Genomic DNA, 19281 nt, shown 5'->3' on the forward strand with positions numbered 1-19281 from the left:
TGGCGCTGACGTCACCGCCGCCCGGTCCCCGCCGCCATTGGAGTTGGAAGGCTCCTCCGGCAGGCAAATATATATATATATAAAATAAATATATAGATACATATCTATATATCTCTCCGGCACCGCTGCCTCTTTCTCTGAGGGAGCCGCGGTCCAATTGGGGGAGAGGGGATAAGGAAAGAGCGGCCGGAGAAAGGCTTCTCCCGTCTCCCTCAGGCCCAGAGGGAGGCGAGCGGAGGCAACGGCAACAGCGGCTCCCTCAGCCCTGCGCGAGGAGGAGGAGGAGGAGGCGGCCCGCGATGTGAGGGGAGCGGGGAGGAACGGGCGCGCGCACGACCGGGCCGGCGAGGGCGCGCACGCACGAGGGCGGGGGGGCGGCGGCAGCCCTCCTTCCCCCCTCCCCTCCTTCCCTTGACCTCAGACTCCCCCCCTCACCACACATACACACCCCTCTTCGTCTTCCCTGCCACGCGCGTGCGCAGCGCGCCCCCGCCCCCACCACTCTCCCTCCCTTCCCCCCCACCTCTGGGAGAAGCGAGAGGGGGGAGCGCGCCCACCCACCCACATTCCAGCCATCTCCCTTTCTCTCTGCCTGGGTCTCTGGACACCCACTCCTACCCTCCTGCTCCCCTGCCCTCCTCACCCGCGCCTGGCCTCTGCCCCCGCCCCCTCCTCCTTCCTCCTCCCTCCCCGGTCCCTCCCCCCCCTCGCTGCCACCACCACTTCAGGGCGCGCATGAGAGATGTCTGCCACCAGCGTTGACCCCCAGGTAAGCGGATCAAGGGTGGGCGGTGGGGAGAGGGAAGAACGGGCAGCGCTCGCCCCCTTTTCCCCCTCCCTGCATTTCCTTCTGTTCGCAATTTAAACCTCGAGCTCCCTTTAATTCTCCTTCCTGGGCCTAAGCAACCCACCCAGCCTGCCTTATCCACACTCGCCCTTGTTTCTCTTTCCCGTTTTATGCAAATCAAGCCCTGTCCTTTTTTTTTTTTTTTTTAGGGGCGGTAGGGATGAGGTTTTTCCTTTATTTCTTCCGCCTCTTCCTTTCCCCCTCCTCCGGGCCTTTGTTCGGTCCCGTAAGAGTTTGGCTGTGTCACACGCACTACTAGGCCCTCGCAGGGGCTGTTACAAGCGTTGTGCATCCGAAGGTTGTGTACACTAAGTGCACGCTTAATGTGAGGGCGAGATAAACACATATGTGCCTCTGACGGGAGCTGCAATTAGCCGTGATTTTGTTGAGTACTTGGTGCCAAACCAGGGTTTGCATTTGTGCAATGTGTGAACTGCAGTCGTTGTATGGGTCCTTTTTGAGGAAAGATGATGTTGCAATAAAGTCTTGCGACTTAAAGGCTAATAAATGTATTATGGCGCAAGCTTGCATGGACTATGGTCCATGTCATCAGATTCAGGAAGTTATTCTGAAAGATGTACATGCACACATGCCTTGGGATGCACTTCATGTACCAAGCGCTTCACATCTCTTCCCCACTAAAGCTATACTGTGTAGGGTAGTGATGGGAAACGTGGTCTTCCAGATGTTGCTAGACTACAGTTTCCATTGCCCCAGCTAGCAAGGTCAGGAATAAGGAGAATTGGAGTCCCAACAGCATCTGGAAGGCCGCAAGCTACCTATTACAGTGTAGGGCCTGTATTATCTTCAGCTCCCCTTCCACTTTCTGGATCTTTCCTCCTCCTTTGAGATACATGCTCCACATCCCTCTTCTGGAGGAACTTTTCTCTTTGCTGTCTTGGATTTTGTGGGGAACTGCTTCTCCCTTTATTCATACATGACAATTCTGTAGGATTTTCAAATGGTCTTCTATTATCTCAGTAATTCTTAACAATAGTACTGTAAAGTAGGTAAATAGTATATATTTATGTCTCAGTCTGTGGCTGAGAAGTAGTGGCTTGCTTAAGGCTACCTTGTGATACCATGACTGATACAAGGTTTGGACCAGCAACCTCACAGTCATAGCCACAAAACTGTATCAAGGCTATGTATTTTCCAGAGGTGTAACTATGTTTGTTGCAGTAAAAACTGCAAAGAGACCTGTGGCATCTTGAAAGACTAACTAATTTACTTCATCAGCTTTGCCTGCAAAAGCTCATGCCATAATAAATTTGATAAGGTTCCTAGATAGCCTTTATGATGCTTACTGTAAGTGCCCTTTGTTATGGTGTTCAATTTTATTTCGCACCTATTTCATGCTTTCTTACCCTGTGTATATGTCATTCTTTGATGTGCTACTTCTTGATTTGTTTCTGAAGGGGGGTGTTTCTCTGGTTTCCACAAGACTTAACTTTGTTTTTGTTTTTTTGCTTTACTTATTTCTTAAATTTGGAAATGTGGCTACCTTCCCTTCCACCTTTCTCTTTGTGCTTGGGATGCCCAAAACTTTAGTGCTCCTCTTCGTATGTCTTTCTTAACAGCCAACATTTCCCACATCTTTGTTTATCAATCTTTGTGGCCCAATGGCATATCTGCAAATCACAGAAACTATCATGGGTGCAAAACACACACAGCAAACTTTTCTATTGCATGCAATAGGATGTTTCTTTGAAGTCTAATTTTAGCAGGAGAGTGGGACCCTGTAGGTACCAGGGAAGGCCCTTGTATACACATGTGCCCCCAGTGACCCCTGTGTAAACTGTTGCAGCTACTCTGTCCCCCTGCAGGTTTTTACATACTCCTGAAGGTCCCAAAGAAGTCAACTGCTCTTTTCTTTGTTATCTCTCCCTAGCAATTCCTCCCTTGGCATTTCATACACATGCTAAAGCTAGGTGCTGTTTCCCTTATCTGTTTCTCTTTGTTTCTGCCTTTGCTCTTGAGTCAGAGTGCTTTTCCAGTGTGTTTCTGCCTTGCAGTCCCCAGCCTTGTCTCATGAGGTGGTGAGGGGTTTCTAAAAACATCAAAGAGCCTTCTGGATCAGGATAATGTCCCACATAGTCCAGCATCCTGTTCTCACATTGGCCTACCATATGCCTCTGGAAATCCTAAATGTAGGACCTGAATGCAACAGGAGTCTCTCCTCTCCCTCTCTTAAAAAATACCATGCTGAATACTTGGCTGTCATTGTGCTCTACTACTGAGTGTTCATTTTGTACTCATTTCTTGGGAGTCATTGAATACTGTTCATGCAGTGCCCTTGACCATTTCTAGCTGGAACTAGCAAGAAATACTTTGAGATGGTTCACTGTACATACTGACTGACTAAACTGGTAACCGATGCAGAAACCTAAGATCAGAAAGAAAGGGCTGTGGTTGGGAACTGTAGGACTTTACATGGCTTTGCCATGCCACTCAGTGGAGGTTACAGTATTATATATTCTTTATATATCATGGATTACTATATATATATATATATATATCTAAATTGGAATGATCTTTTGCTTTATTGTGGCTCAGGAAGTGACATATTATCTGCTCTATCTCTCTTCTTTATCTGAACATGTGCTTATGACATCACAGAGACCGAAAGGACAAGATAATAAAGGTAAGGAAATTTTTAATTTAAAATAGATGGTTCAGAAAGTAGATCTAGACTGAATATACTGGATGAAACTTGGCTTTCACTGTTGAAACAGATCTTGTTGCAACAAGATCCTGTGTAGAAGTAAGTCTTACTGAATTTCAGTGGCATTTACTCAGGATGTTTGATTAGGATCAATGTGTTAAACTACTTGTATGTTTTCACACCATTGTTTCTGTGCAGACATCTGTCTCAGTTTTTGTTTAAAAACGATGCATACCTATTTATTTTTGCACCAGCATTGTTTTCATTTGTATAAAAGAAAAGATAAAATAGGTAAATTTTACAAGAATGTATTAATTTTGTATTGCAGTTAGGCAACTTCCTCTTCTGTCACCTGAGTATTATTGGTAGTTATGGGATTATAGGTCATGGGAGTTGACACATCACTGCTCTTTTTTCCACTGAAACTATTTTTGGAGCACTCATCCCAAAGTTCAAACTCCTCTTGACTGCAAGATGCAGAGATTATGTATAAAATAGCAACATTTGACACAGCTGAATGTAGGAGAGCAAATAGTCACCATCACATTTGCATTATGCTGTTACATATTTTATTTAGATTTATAGTCCACCCAATTCTGAAATTTAAAGGTGGACCACAATGCATCAAAATCAAAAGTATAATTTGCATGTTCAGATGAGTCGTTCTTGTTTCCACCAGCAATTATGGAATCGTTTAGCATCATCTTCCAGATCTTTTCTTCATACTAGTTTAGTATTTGGAATTTTAAATCTGGTGGGAAGTTATTTAAGCCTATATATTTTCAACAAAATTAAGAGGGGTTTAAAAACAGCTTTAAAAAGTAAGCATGGTAGACAAGGTGGAAAACTTCGCCATTCTATGCCATGCCGTCAGTTTCCTGTTGTTTGCTGGATCCCTGAGTACAACCCAGAACAGAGTTAGGCATGCTAGAGCCCATAGATTTCAGTAGTCCTTGGCTTTGGCATCTTCTGTCTTGTGTTCTCAAAGTGCCCTTCTATAGTGTTTTAATTGTTCGCACTGTGGTTAATCCCTCCCCAACAATTAAGTATAAATGCTTTCTCTTATTTTGTTACGCTAAGCCGTTTAAAACTTGTAATTGCCCTAAGCTATCGTATTTGTTTCCAGTTGGGGGTTTGTAGTTTCATAAAGGCTTAATTCATTTATTTTTGCATCGCTTAAGGAAGACTTCTGATTTTGTGCACATAAAAGAGGAGAGGGTTTCCCCCCTAAAAGTTATCCTTTTGATATCTATCTAAGGTGGTATTTGAACATTTATTATGTTTTACTTATAAAACTCTTCTGGTAACTTAAATACACATGTTAACTAGTTAGTGACTTTGAAACCTATCTTCATGGAGTTTGTTTCATATCATCTGGTCTGCCATCAAATACCTGCACACTGTGAACAGTTCTGGATATGGAGGGTTGCTGTAGGCTTCCTGCAGCAGACATGAAGTACTGGCCAGGCTTGTTGGGCTTCAGTGTATCCCTGTGTCAACTGAGTGCACCTAAGACCATACCTAGCACTCCCCTGAAGCTGCACATTAGAATGGAAATTATAATAACTGTCAATCTGTCTTTCAGGGATACTTGTGTGTATTGAAGGTCTTCTCAGTGAGGAACCTGTGATAAGCAAGAATCCCAGGGTTCCTTAGACTGCGGTCTGAAAAGCTGGCTTAAAAAAAACAGATATTTTTGCTAGTTATTATACATTAATAAAGAGCAATACCTATAATAATCCAGATTGTTATGAGAAAGTATAGAGTCTCCATTCTACATAAAAGATACCAAGACTTGAACTTTAAAGACCATTCAGCTAGCATTTTATTGACCTCTTCCTGGCATGCCATGCTGACTTGGAGGCCTCTCAGATTTCTGCTCTTGCTTGCTAAGCTTCTCTAGTCTTCGTTCTCAGGCGAAGAGTATGTTAGTACATTGTATGAATGTTACTCCTGTTCTTGCCAAAGCTGTGTTGCAGGTTGTTGAAAAACCTGCTTGCAAGCTGCTCAGTAAATGTCATTCAAACTAGTCTTATAGGCAACAATGGCATTTAGCGTTCCTGTGAAAGATTTTTTTCCCATCTTGTTGTAATCTGACCCCTCTGCCTTCTCTGAATTTACAGTGCCATAGGATAAAAACTGCTTTGTTTACATATGCTGTCACTGTGCTTTAGGAAATGGTTCTTACTGAAACTTCAAGAATGTACACGGCTATAACTTCAGCTCTTTTGTTTCAGTGCAAAATGGTTCTCTTCATCAGAAAGATACAGTTCACGACAACGATTTTGAGCCTTACCTTTCTGGACAGTCAAATCAGGTTAGTTAGCACTGCTGAAAATATTATTTGTTTCTTTTTTTCAAAAAAGGGCGAGAGTGAAGATAATCAGAAAGTTGTGTATTTTTTTTTAAGGAAATCATTGTAATATATGGTAGAGAGAGCCAAACTTTTTCAGGCCGAGGGAGCTGGTGTTTGTCTGCAGACAGCTTTTTCCGGGTCATGTGGCCAGCATGACTAAACTGCTTCTGGCACACAGAAGACTGTGACAGAAGCCAGAGTGCATGCAAATGCCGTTTACCTTCCCACTGCAGTGGTACCTATTTATCTACTCACACTGGTATGCTTTCAAACTGCTAGATTGGCAGGAGGTGGGACAGAGCAATGGGAGCTCACACTGTTGAACGCATTCAAACTGCCAAACTTACGATTGGCAAGCCCAAGAGGCTCAGTGGTTTAGACTACAGCGCCACCCACGCCCCTAATCAGCAGCATCAGCACCATAAATGAATTTGGGGGCTGTTGAGAAGGTGTTCTGACCCTTTTACCCCTTCATTGATCCTTCAGCTTAAGTTATCCCAAAGCTGCTATTTGATGCAGAGTTTTCCCTCTGGGGATAATGGCAGCTTCAGGGGTGTAGTTTGAATCGGAGGTAAAGGGTTCAACCATTTTCCATCACGTGTAGTTTGATCCTCAGTTGCATCGATGAATGATTATAATGGAAGTATAAAAGTATTTAACCGTCATGATAGCCCTGTGAGTTAAATCTGTATGAGAGGTACTGGCTCCCCAAAGGCCACCCTGTGAAAATAGTTGAACTGATATTTAACTTAGTTGGTACACACTTCAGCCCAGCTGCCTATGTTCAACACATCATGCTAGCCCAACACTTGAAATAGGCAAGTTGTTTGGGGGTTTCTTTTTCATGATGAGAGTTTTATTTTGTTGTAAAGTTGTCCTGAGGTGCTTCTTTCTGTATAAAGCAACTAAGAAAGGCCAAATAATAATAATAATGTTACTTGTATGGCACTGCTGCTGAGCAGTTGCCCATCATCTTAATTAAATAACTAGTTTGTATAGGATTCTAAACACCTTTTTCCTTCTCAGTCGTGGTAGTGACTTTGGAAAATTTTATCTTCCCCAGTAAAGTGATGCTTGACACACTTCGCTTGTCAGCTGAATTTATTCCTTATCTTTTAGGTAGTTGGGCATATCATGGTTTGCTCCTTTCTGTTAACTACAATGCTATAACTTATGCGATATAGAGTTCTCCCAGAAATAGTTAGATATGGAGAATCATGCTTTATTACAGGGTAATGAACTAGGTTACCTTACTGTTCTGCTTTTTAAGGATGGTAACTCATGGTAACTAATTGCTGAAAAGAAATACTGGAACTTATATGGTGCATATTCTTGATGGCCTGTAGAAATTCATTTTTAATAAAAATATCATATTTGTATTAAAGAGTTTTAAAGTCTGAGTTTAAAAATGTATAGGTATTACCTTGTATTAAAGAGTTTTAAAGTCTGAGTTTAAAAATGTATAGGTATTACCTTGAACAAATGACATGCTCAAATTTTAACAGACCACCCAAAGGCAGAATATTTTTATCAGTGAAATATTTTAACAGTGGAATCAACTCAGAAAATAGCTTCCAGTGTAGGCATGTGTATCAACATTGACAGTGCTTGAGTAATTTGATTGAATAATCTGAACTGATCCATCATTTTTGGGGGTAAGAGTAATTTGGAAGAAGTCCAGTATGAGCTGGTAGCTATTTGCATGGTCCTTTACTGTGCTACAGTCCTTCCATGTAACTGTACTGGAATTTTCAGCAAAGCTTGATGAGGCAATGCCTGCCGATGAGACCCTGGCGACTTTTTCAGCAGAAGGTATAGGGACCCCTGACTGTTAGGTCCAGTCGCGGACAACTTTGGGGTTGCGGTGCTCATCTCACTTTACTGGCTGAGGGAGCCAGCGTACAGCTTCTGGGTCTTGTGGCCACCATGACAAAGCCGCTTCTGGTGAACCAGAGCAGCACACGGAAATGCCGTTTACCTTCCCGCCAAAGCGGTACCTATTTAACTATTTGCACTTTGATGTGCTTTCGAACTGCTAGGTTGGCAGGAGCAGGGACCGAGCAACAGGAACTCACCCCGTCGCGGGGATTCGAACCACTGACCTTCTAATGGGCAAGCCCTAGGCTTTGCGGTTTAGACCACAGCACCACCCATGTGGTCTAAACCGGGTCTAAAGCGCTGTCTATATGCTGTGTGGCATTCACATAGGTGAAGCTTGTTGCTGGGGTGGACAGGCCATGCTGTTTTGTTAAATAGGTATAATTGTTACTTTTAAAACTTCTTTGTGAAAAGCTTGTAAATAAATATCTTCAATAAAGTTGGTTTGCCGTGCTACAATCTTTCATACACTCTTAACTATCAAGCTGCACATTTGTAATACAACATCAGAAACCCATAACAGGTGAAAAAGGTGAAATTGACCAATTAGGATTTTAATTTCAAGAAACCCGCAAGTTTGTATAAACAACAGCAACCCAGAAAGTTAAGATGAAATTTGTTGAAATGCAACTTAATAGTCAAACACTTATTAAGGGATCATGTGACAGAGGGCAAGCAAAATACAGTCTTACCTTGGAAGTCAAATGGAATCCGTTCCGGAAGTCCGTTTGACTTCTAAAATGTTTGGAAACCAAAGTGCAGCTTCTGACTGTCTGCAGGAAGCTCCTGCAGCCAATCAGAAGTCATGTTGAATGTTCGGCTTCCAAAAATAGTTTGCAAACCAGAATGTCACTTCTGGGTTTGTGGCATTCGGGAGCCAAAGCATCCGAGTACCAAGGCGTTCGAAAACCAAGATACGACTTGTCGTGGGGAAATTTACCAAAGATGAGTAAAACGGCTTTATTCCGCTACGGCTGCACATGGAAATGTTAGACTTGGAGTTACGAGATAGCGTCAGGTCACGAAGTTGTGCTAAAAAGGTTAGGATATCAAAAATACCTGAGGTTGAAGGTATGCTAGGTCACTTGGAATTACGGATCCTTTTAACTTGAATGGTGTGTGGTCTTGTAAGATAGCCAAAGTCTCCACGGTTTGATGTAGTGCAAAGTTAGGGTGTCAAAGTGCAAAAGCATCACCTGTTAGGTAGGAATCACTGTTTCTTCCTATGAATTATTAATGCTTACCTTTTGCATTTGTTGTATCCAATGGCACCGAATAAAATGCATCTCTTTTAGTAATTTGGAACACTGCTCCTGTTGAAATCAGACAGGTGCCTACAATCCTGATAGTTTTTTGCCTGTTGAAAAAGTATTTGTTTTGTCAACTGTGTGTAGAGAGTTAAATTGATTAAGTTTTGGCTTTTTGGTTCTATATTTTACAATTGTAAAGTACAGTAAGCCCACATTATGCCCGCAACTTATGTGAATTTTAAGGGGGTTAATCTACTGCAGGGTGAATGGCAAAAAAATGTTTAAAAAGGGAACAGAAAGCAGACTGGTGTCTGGGAAAGAAGACTTTGGCAATCACACCTGCCATTACACCCAATGTGCCAAAGCATAATTTTGGCTTCAAGTGCAATCTCCAGAACGTAAAAACCCATGCGTAAATTGAGAACTTACGGTATCTTTATTATTTCTGAAGTATCAGTCATGGGACTGTAGGAACGGTGTATTTGGTTGGTGCCTGAAAAGGGGTTAATCTACTGCAGGGTGAATGGGAGGAAAGGGAAGATAACTTTATAATATTGTTAACTCCGGAATAATGTTTATTTTAATACATTAGAAGAAGAAGAAGAAAACTGACTAGGCTGTTGGCTGGACCTTTAGATGACAAGGGAGTCCAAAGATGTGCTAAAGGAAGTTCAGCAAAGCTGATGATTATATCCAGCTAAGGTCCTACTCTGAGTAGAACTTAGTTGGATACACCCCTGAGTGAATTATTTGCACCTGTCTTTGTTGTCGAAGAGGTAAGGTAGATCCTGGTGCCTGAACTAACTTGGGAATCCAAGGAACTGAGGCCAGCAGTGGTGACAAAGTAAGCTCTAGGCCTTATTGGCGAACCGACAAATCACTGGCACTAGAAGGACTAGCAGAGAGCTATTAAATAACTTGGGTGTGAAATTGCTAACCTTCTGACAAGTAAGTTGTCATTAAGATCAGCCTTCATACTTGAGGACAGGAAACTCTGAAACCAATTTTTTAAAAGGGAATTCAGGGGCATCAGATAAATTACAGGCCAGGCAGGTTAACAACTGTTCTAGGATAACTGGTGGAAAACATTATTAAAGGTATATTACCAAGCGTCTAGAATAATAAATCTTGACGAGAAACCAGCATAACTCCTGCAAGGATAAATTCCATCTAATTTTTATAGTTCTTTGAGGGTGCCAACCATCATAGATAATGGTGATCTAGTAGACATTATTTACTTAGATTTTCAAAAAGCTAAAGATTTTCAAAAAGCCAAAGTCATGGCATAAGAGGGCTGGTTAAGTAACAGAAAACAGGGAGTAGGGATGAATTCGCCCTTATCACACTGGAGGGATGTAAGAAGTGGGGTTCTTTGGGACTAATGTTGGCACTTGTCCTTTTAAGCTTGTTAATAAATGGCCTGGAGGAAGCCTTGCTTATGAGAATATGAGAAGAGCTTGGCAAGTTTCAAAGTGTTCAGTTTACAAGTAGGGAATCTGAAAATATTATGATGCAAATTACCCTATGTAAATTCTCGATTTCAATATGCCCATATCACTAAGCTGTGTAGTTTGGTACTCCAAGAGTAATGGTCACCAGCTTTGCTTTAAAAGATGTTTAAACAAATTCATAGAGACTACTAGTCAAGAGGGGAGTACTATTTGTACTTGTATGCAGTATGCCTTTTAACCTCAGTTGCCAAGAAGAACAAGTGATGGTAGTACAGTTGCACTCATGCCCTGCTGGGGATCTTCCAATGGGCATCTTGAGTGGCCGCTGTGAGAATACGATTCTAAACTGGGTGGGCCTTTGATATGGTCCAGCTGGGCTGTTATGACTGGCCTAGGAGAAAAGGAGCTATGTAAAGGCTAAATAAAAAAGAGTGATAAAAGGTTGCTGTTGTAGAAATGACATGGAGAAAGGTTTTCAAGGTTCAGGAGCGAAGACAACTTAGAGTGGGAGAGTCTATTACTGAGGTTGAAAGAAGTCAGGGTTGTGAGAGAGGGGAACATAACAGGAAACTGGGCAATGTAGGTAAGGAGGCATGATACCTTAGGACTGGAATGGCGAGTTATGGCCCACCAGCTGTTCTTGGACTAAAACTCTATAATCCCTGGCTGTTGGCCATGGTGGTTGGGACTTATGTCAACAATATCCAAAGAGACACAGGTTCCCCATCCCTGCCTTGAGAACAAATTTGTCTTCCTGGGCTCCTTTGGGTGGAAGGGTAGATATAAACATAATAAATAAATTAAAATGAACTGAAGAACTCCCTTTCTAGATCCAATGATGACATTCACTGTAGCCGGCCAGTAGAGTAAAAGGACAAGAAGACTGAGAGATGTGAAGTAGAACCAGTGAGTTGTAAAATGTGGTTGAAATAGCTGGCAAGATGAAGAATGATGAGAACAATTCTGAATAGACAAACTGAATTAATCTGAGTGAGAAATGCTAGTTAGATTAATGAGTGTGCAAAATAACCAGAGCCATGGGCCGAAGAGCAACGGAGAAGATTGCAAAGTGCCAGGACTTTTCAGGGAGGCAGAAGTGACATGTTCTAGCAGGTAGTTAAAACTGAGAGAGAAAGAAGATAGTCAAATATGAGAGTTGTGCATTTGCAATAATTGGGGGTGGAAATGTTATTAGAACTTGCATTTATATTATATTTTCTCTCTAGGAATGTTTGTGATTTGCTTGCACAGTATCACATTTTTCATACACTTAGATTTTACCAACTAACTTCATGTGCTGAAATACTGTGTTTGAGAGTGTTCATAAAAGTTGTCAGTCATAAGTAACCCATTTCTAATATTGTAACATTGGCGTCTTGTGAAACTACTTTAGTCACAGCTCACTAGTTGGCTTAACATGCCCCCTGAAGGCAGAGAAGACAAGGCTTATGGTTTAGGTTTATTAATTTTGTTTTTCAAAAAGTTTTGTGTTTCTAAAGTCTCAAAGTGATTTACAAGCAAGTAAAATACAGTAACAGAATTACGAAAGCAGATGAAAAACAGTTTTCTGCGTATAATAAAATGATAGTGGGGCTGCCCGGGAAAACAAAAACCTCTCCATGTCTCCAAGATTCACCCATGAAACTGTTTGTTGTAAAGCTTGTGAACTAATACTAAACCTGTTTTCATCTGAGAGGCTGAAACAGTTGTTAAGAAAGGGGACACTAATAAACATTGAGGGCATTTGATAGCTCTTTCAGTTACAGCAGCACATAAGATTTGTACTTTTCTGAAGCATCTCTTCTGGTTTGAATAACACTGAATATCTGAATCTGAAATTACTTTTCTTGTCTTTAACAGAATAACAGTTATCCATCAATGACAGATCCCTACCTGTCCAGTTATTACCCGCATTCTATTAGCTATCCCTACTCTCTCAGTGAAGCACCATGGTCAACTGGAGGAGACCCTCCCATTCCATACCTCACTCCCTATGGACAGCTCAGTAATGGTGATCATCATTTCATGCATGATGCTGTTTTTGGACAGCCTGGTGGACTGGGGAACAACATTTACCCGCACAGATTCAATTTTTTCCCTGAAAACCCACCTTTCTCAGCATGGGGAACAAGTGGATCCCAAGGGCAGCAGACTCAGAACTCAGCTTACGGAAGCAGCTACAGCTACCCGCCCAGTTCCCTCGGTGGTACTATGGTGGACGGGCAGACAGGATTTCATAATGATACTCTAAACAAAGCTCCTGGAATGAACAGCATCGAGCAGGGAATGGTTGGACTGAAGATTGGTGGGGACGTCACAGCTTCTGCAGTGAAAACAGTAGGTTCTGTGGTCAACAGTGCTGGGATGACAGGCGCTTTGTCTGGCAATGGGGGATCAAGTATAAACTTGCCGGTATCTAAGCCAACCTCCTGGGCCGCAATTGCTAGCAAACCCGCAAAGCCTCAGCCCAAGATGAAAGCAAAAAGTGGGCCTGTGATAGGAGGGGCTTTACCTCCGCCACCTATTAAACATAACATGGACATTGGTACCTGGGACAATAAGGGACCTGTGGCCAAAGTTCCAACTCCTCAGCAGATCCCTTCCCCTCAATCAGTCCCACAGCCACAAATCATTCAGCCTATTCCTGCCCAGCCACCTCCACTGGCCCAGCTGCCATACCAGAACCCTCAGCCGCCGCCATCTCAAAACCGGTGGGTGGCGCCTCGTAACAGAAATGCAGCTTTTGGCCAAAGTGGAGGAACTGGTAATGAGAACAACTCGCCTGGCAATACCCCAGCAAACTCCATCCCAGGCAGCGAATCCCACCCTGTCCTTGAAAAACTGAAAGCTGCTCACAGTTATAACCCTAAGGATTTCGAATGGAACCTTAAAAATGGACGCGTGTTCATAATAAAGAGCTATTCTGAGGACGATATTCATCGTTCCATTAAATATTCCATTTGGTGTAGCACAGAACATGGCAACAAGCGTTTGGACAGTGCTTTCCGCTCTATGAATAGTAAGGGTCCAGTCTACTTATTATTCAGTGTCAACGGCAGTGGACATTTCTGTGGAGTGGCAGAAATGAGGTCGCCAGTAGATTACGGCACCAGTGCTGGTGTCTGGTCTCAGGACAAATGGAAGGGGAAGTTTGATGTCAAGTGGCTCTTTGTGAAAGATGTGCCCAACAACCAACTCCGACACATCAGGCTGGAGAACAATGACAACAAACCAGTTACAAACTCCCGTGACACTCAGGAGGTGCCCTTAGAAAAAGCAAAACAAGTGCTTAAAATTATTGCTACGTACAAGCACACAACTTCTATCTTCGATGACTTTTCCCATTACGAAAAGCGCCAGGAGGAGGAAGAGGTGGTACGGAAGGTAAACTGGCTCTAGAATGTCTTACTGAACTTGGGGAAATATGGGAGGGCAGGGGGAGAGAGACCTAAGGACTTGAAAGGGGCTTCTGATTTGTTTTAAAAAGCAAATGCCTATGCTTCACATCTTGTGGTTTTTCCAGAGATCCACAGCATCCATACATAATCTCTGCTAGTTGGTCTAAGACAGTGGTGGCCAAACTTGGCCCACCAGCTGTTTTGGGACTACAAATCCCATCATCCCTAGCTAACAGGACCAGTGGTCAGGGATTATGGGAATTGTAGTCCCAAAAACAGCTGGAGAGCCAGATTTGGCCACCACTGGTCTAAGATGTCAGATTTGGTTTTCATCCTAGAAGTAGTATGGGTGGAATCCAAGCCCATCCACTACCACTTGCCATGTCTGCTTGCGGGCAGGGGCAGGAATGCATTCTGAAGACAATCTCTTGTGTCTTATGAGATGTCCTTCTGGGGAAGTTTCCCTGCATCCCACAATATTGGAGGTCCAATTTGAGGAAGCTTAAAAGCCTCACTGTGTGAGTGGAACAAACAGCTGGATCTTGACCTGTATTCAGTAAAATTGGTGTCATTGTTAGTACTCATCAGCTGCACCAAATATTTTGATACCCATTGCAATTGAATTTGTACCCTTCTAATAAAACATTACAGGTCATATGTAAGCCTGAGAAGTCAGCCGTTAAGTAACTTGCAAAATTTACAGAGGGATTTTTTTCAACTGAACGCCACGAGGGAAGGCCCAGGAATGCGGGGTTGAACAGTAAATGAGCTTTGACTTTGAAGTAAATGGTTCTTTACTGGTATAACCCCTCCTTCTACTTTACATGCACAGTACAACAATAATACAAGGCAGAAAATTAAAATCTGTTCAAATAATTGCCCTCAAAAATTGCAAAATGCAGTTCATTGGGAATATATTGTACTTTTTTGATGTGAACAGTCCTGAGATCTACGGATAAAGGGCAGTATACTACTACTACTAATAGAACAAAGATAAGCATAATAGCAGTAATCAACATGGATTTAAAGGAGCCAAGAATGTAGGAGAACTGGAGGGACAACTAGGCCAAGGATCTAGCCTGGGCAAAAGGGCACGTGGTTCAGGCATTGGGGATAGTGGCCTCAGCTTCAGTCTGGAGAATGCTCCTTGTACATCTCTACCAAGTATAGGCAGCAAGTTGGCCTCTCAGGTCAGATGCGCTCCTTTCAGCTGCTCCACTTGCCCTTGCTCCTACCTGATGAGGAGGCTGTCTCAGCTGCTGGTTGCTTCAGGTTCCAGGTTTATCCATTTTTTTAAAGAGAGCTTCTCGTCCATAAATTGCTGATAAACCTGGGAATGTGCTGTATATGTAATGCTTCCTAGGGAAAAAGTAAGGCTGAATGAGTTTCCCTTGACTTACCTGAAATGCCTCCATTTTACAATTCCCTGGGGAGTAGGGAATAAAGTACTGTTTCCCTAAGGAAGTGTGGGATCTGGTTTTATGAGTAGTGCTTTAGAAAATACAGCAGTGGAATTTTTTACACCACTTAAGTATATCGGAATAATATACAGAACAAATTCCAGCATTGTAGACTTAGTTTAATGCTTGTATTAAAACATTCTAGTGACTGATAATGCAAAAGCAAAATTCTCAGGCCACTTTCCAGAAAGTAATTGGTGTGAGCAAGGTCACTGTTTCTTGCAGCCTTTGCTGTTGTTTTCTGAGCAGCAACTCCTGTTCCCGAAACAACAAGCTGCTGTCAAGTTTAAAATACTACTTTGGGCCATAGTTTTGGAGTTGTTTCTTCATGACATAAAAGTGTGCCTTCAAACTCGGAGAGCAGGCCTGTTTAGGTGATCAGTAAGGCTGCCGTAGTTCCCTTCTAAAGAAAAGTAGCAGGCTGGGATCCAGTGAGCCTCTTTCAGAAAGCCTAGGGGCTTGCATGGTCCCAGTGTCATGATGTGGGGTGGACTGTGGTCAAAGAAACACAAGTCCCAAGTCCCCTTCTGCATGCTTGTGAGACTTTGCAATAGTTCTTCTCCTGCTTTTCAGCCAAAGGACTCTCAAGAGTGGCTGACAAAGATTTAAAAGTGATAAAAACAACAGGAAAATGAACAGAGCAGCCAAAGCATATCGGCCCCAGACCAGCTTAAAAAAGCAGTTGCAGAATCATAAAAGAGGGTGTCTGATTTCACGACGTTGGCTGCATTCACATGACATGCTAAACCACCCCTTGGCTTGGCAAGACCATGCGAAGCCAATGTCTGTTTTCTATGTATCATCTAAACTGGGACTTGTGGTTAAGCTCAGTAGCTCCAAGCTGCAGGCTTCTTGGAAAGTGCATGGGGTTTCATGTCTACAAATTAGGGGGCTGGCTCTGTGCCAGTAGCAGCATGGGAAGGGCTGCATTCCTTGCCTGGCTTCCCAAAGATGTGCATTACTGCCAGTTACCAAAACAGGGAGTTGGAGAGGCAGTGGGGAAGTGTGCTGGCACAGCAGCAAGGGCGCAAGATTGGGTCCACCATTTTGCTCACTGCGCTCCCTACTCCTTCACCCCTCTCTGTCTTGGTGACCAGAAGTGGCATGCACTTTTGGAAAGACAGAGAAACTGTGCCACTGGTCACTACTAGGCTGTGCCCAACATAAAAGGTAAGGTACCGGTAGCTACCAGGAAGGGGTGGACTTTGCTTTTTCTACCACTCACTAGCAAGCTAGTGAAAAAAGTGCTGGCCATTGTCTACTGTGAAGTTCTTTACAAGGTATTTTCTGTTTTAATTTGCAAGCAAACACTTTCCTCCGTACTGGGAAGTCTGCTGAGAATATAGAAGCCATTCTCTTGTTTTTGGGTGGCCCAGTTTTGCTTTGAGGCTGATGGGCACACAACCACTCGCGTTTGGCTTTATTTGTTCACTTAGTTCACTGCTTACTGTTTTTTAGCTGGCGCCACAAAGAGTACAGTGGAGGGTCCTGCTTGATCTCCATAGGCAGGGAGTTCCATAGTTCAGGTGCTACCACACTAAACGCTTGAGTTCTCATTTATAAGAACACATTGAGGTCTTACCAAGGCACACTCCATTGTCTCCCGAGAGAGACATACAGTAGTAAGTTTTAAAAAACGTTTGTGGCATAACAGTAGAACCCAAGTTGTGTCCCCTTAATGAGGGAATTTTGTTGCATCCTTGTCCGTTGTGCACACAGAACAAAACTGAAATACGGAGAGAATTATATGTTCCGATACTATAAATCTGTGGTCATGGCAGTGTATCTAAGGTACAGGTACAAATAAATGATCTAATACGATGTTTTTTTCTTTACAGGAACGTCAGAATCGAAATAAACAATAAGAATAAACATATATATGGTTTGCTATAAATATATATATAAATATATATATATATACTAGAACTGATATTAAATTTGATTATGAAAAATTGAATCTTTTTAAAAATTTGCTCTGATGCTGTATTCTGGCATCAGGAGACTGTAAAACTTTCAGCTCCAATATCTTTTTGTGCAGGGGAAATTAAATTGTTGCATCTTTTAAGTACATTGTAGTGTGTGTTTGGTTTTTGGTTTTTTGGTTTTGTTTTTGTTTCTTTTTTGCCCTAGTGAATATGCATTAATTTGTACCTTTTCTATGTAAAATGCTGTAGAATCCACAAATAAAGGTGTTTTGCTGGGGTTTTTTTAATGGTTAAAGAAGTTCATCTATAATTGAAGTTTCTGATAAATATTAGTATTTCCCAAAGACTTTTTACCTTCAACACAAATTATGTTTCTAATCTGAAAATTCACTATAATTTTATATTTATGTAGTGCAGATCCTCTTGTTTCAACAGTCTCCAAAATTGTCTTGCTCCTTCATGGCAAGCATACAAAAAAACCTTGTGTGTGTTTTACTTTTTTGTCATTTATTTGGCGAAATAACATCCAAGTCAAAAGCATTGACAATGCAGCAAGTTCAGATCTCTTTGTATAGTTCACTTTTTATCTGTTTTGTTGATTGGTTTTTTTAAAAAAAAAAAATCCTGAAAGCACTTTTCTGTCTTGTAGAAAATGAAAAGGGAACAATTCACAAGTATCACATCTTGCATGGGCTGCATAGATGAAAATTGTACAAATGCAATTTTGCACTTGCATAATTTTCAGTCCTTTTCAGTGAAGTTTGCATGAGAAATGTTCCCTTTGGGTGCTTCCTCATGCAGTCTAAAAACAGCCTTTCATTCATATCTGATGAATTTTGTGTGCACCTGCTATATCATATCCTGCAACAAAAAGATGAAATTTTCTCTGCCATCTTTTTTTTGTGTTATAGTTTTTTAATGGTTTAAATGTTTTCAGCATCGCAGGGGCTTGGGGGCAATGTGGCTTTTAAAGGCTTTTTTCAGCTTTCTAATACCCATTAAATCATTTTTAATCTGTCCCCTGTTTTTGTTCTTCACCCACCTTCTCTAAAATGTCATTTAAAATTTTATACCAATAATGGTGAGCTTTAATATAGAATCTTAGTACAGACTCATATGATGGATTATGCTTCAGATGTTTAAAACTGTGTGTATGTGTCTATTTTTTTTTCTGTTGGATGAGTAAAAACAACTGTTTTAAGAAACGGAATTTGCTGTCATGTTTTTGTGGAATGAGGAAGCTATTGAAGAAATGGCCACCAACCGGAGTTTCAAAATTAAGCATGAATTCTTGATGCTCATGCCTGTTGCTCTAGCACACCGAACCTGCACGTGTTTATTGTAGAGGATCTTTTACTTATATTAGAAAGCAAATATCTTCTGAAATCTACTTACTCAAGAGGACCTCCGATTTAAATGAAAGTTTAAGCTGTATCATTTAGACTTGTATTTAGAACATATAGCTTTGTCTCTGGACTGTTGCTTCCGATGTAAGGAGTAATGGGACAGCATCAGATTAACTTTTTTCCTCTAGGAGAATACAAGCCTTAATAAATAATACCTACTTCGCAAGTGTGATGTCATCTCATTTCTTCCCCCTTTGCACTTGGAAGCTCTGGCTTGTTTGCCCTCTGCTGGTCAAACACCGCGGGGAGGGAAACATGGTGGAGCCTTGCCATAGAGGTTGCCTTGAGGGCTTCATAGCTGCTGACATGGCCTTATTGATGGATCAAAGCCCACTTTGATGGATCACAAGTGGTGCCTCCAAGGAGGAAGTGTCAATTAATGTGAGCAAGGAATAGTCTTCCTCTGTTTCATTATGCTGCCACTTGTTGAGTATGAGTGCATATGTGGAAAGTGGGCTGGATCCAACTAATAATAGTGTCAACTCACTGAAATCAGTGGGTGTAAGTTTATCCTACCCATTGATTTTGATTAGTCTGCACTGAGATGACTTAGTTGGATTCAGTCCAAAAGAGTGTTACGGTCCTGAGAAAATAATCATGATGCAATGTGTTGCCAGCTTTTAAACTCTGTATGGCTTTGAGACC

At 42.0% G+C, this 19281-nt stretch overlaps 1 protein-coding gene across 2 annotated transcripts; it reads left to right on the forward strand.

The window, feature by feature from the left end:
- The first annotated feature begins 495 nt into the window (after positions 1 to 495).
- Positions 496 to 18802, forward strand: YTHDF1 (YTH N6-methyladenosine RNA binding protein F1). 2 transcript variants are annotated; one of them, XM_083507474.1, is made up of 5 exons: positions 496 to 769; positions 3467 to 3491; positions 5750 to 5829; positions 12308 to 13831; positions 17144 to 18802. In XM_083507474.1, exons 1-5 carry the CDS (start codon positions 743 to 745, stop codon positions 17168 to 17170), a joined length of 1683 nt encoding a protein of 560 aa, XP_083363600.1. In that variant the 5' UTR covers positions 496 to 742; the 3' UTR covers positions 17171 to 18802. The 2 variants fall into 2 exon arrangements, with proteins under 2 accessions (XP_083363600.1, XP_083363599.1); XM_083507473.1 differs by lacking the exon at positions 496 to 769 and having other exon boundaries at positions 1038 to 3491.
- Positions 18803 to 19281: the final 479 nt, after the last annotated feature.

Source organism: Podarcis liolepis (genome assembly GCF_965112155.1).
Source record: "Podarcis liolepis genome assembly, chromosome: 6".
NCBI classification, from domain to species: domain Eukaryota; kingdom Metazoa; phylum Chordata; class Lepidosauria; order Squamata; family Lacertidae; genus Podarcis; species Podarcis liolepis.

Bases quoted from the DNA above. Each gene is read 5' to 3' on its own strand.
- YTHDF1 (XM_083507473.1), top strand. From the start codon at position 3,377: ATGATCTTTTGCTTTATTGTGGCTCAGGAAGTGACATATTATCTGCTC. The intron at 5,830-12,307 runs GTTAGTTAGCAC...TGTCTTTAACAG, and splicing joins TTTCTGGACAGTCAAATCAG to AATAACAGTTATCCATCAAT. The intron at 13,832-17,143 runs GTAAACTGGCTC...TTTTCTTTACAG, and splicing joins AGGAAGAGGTGGTACGGAAG to GAACGTCAGAATCGAAATAA.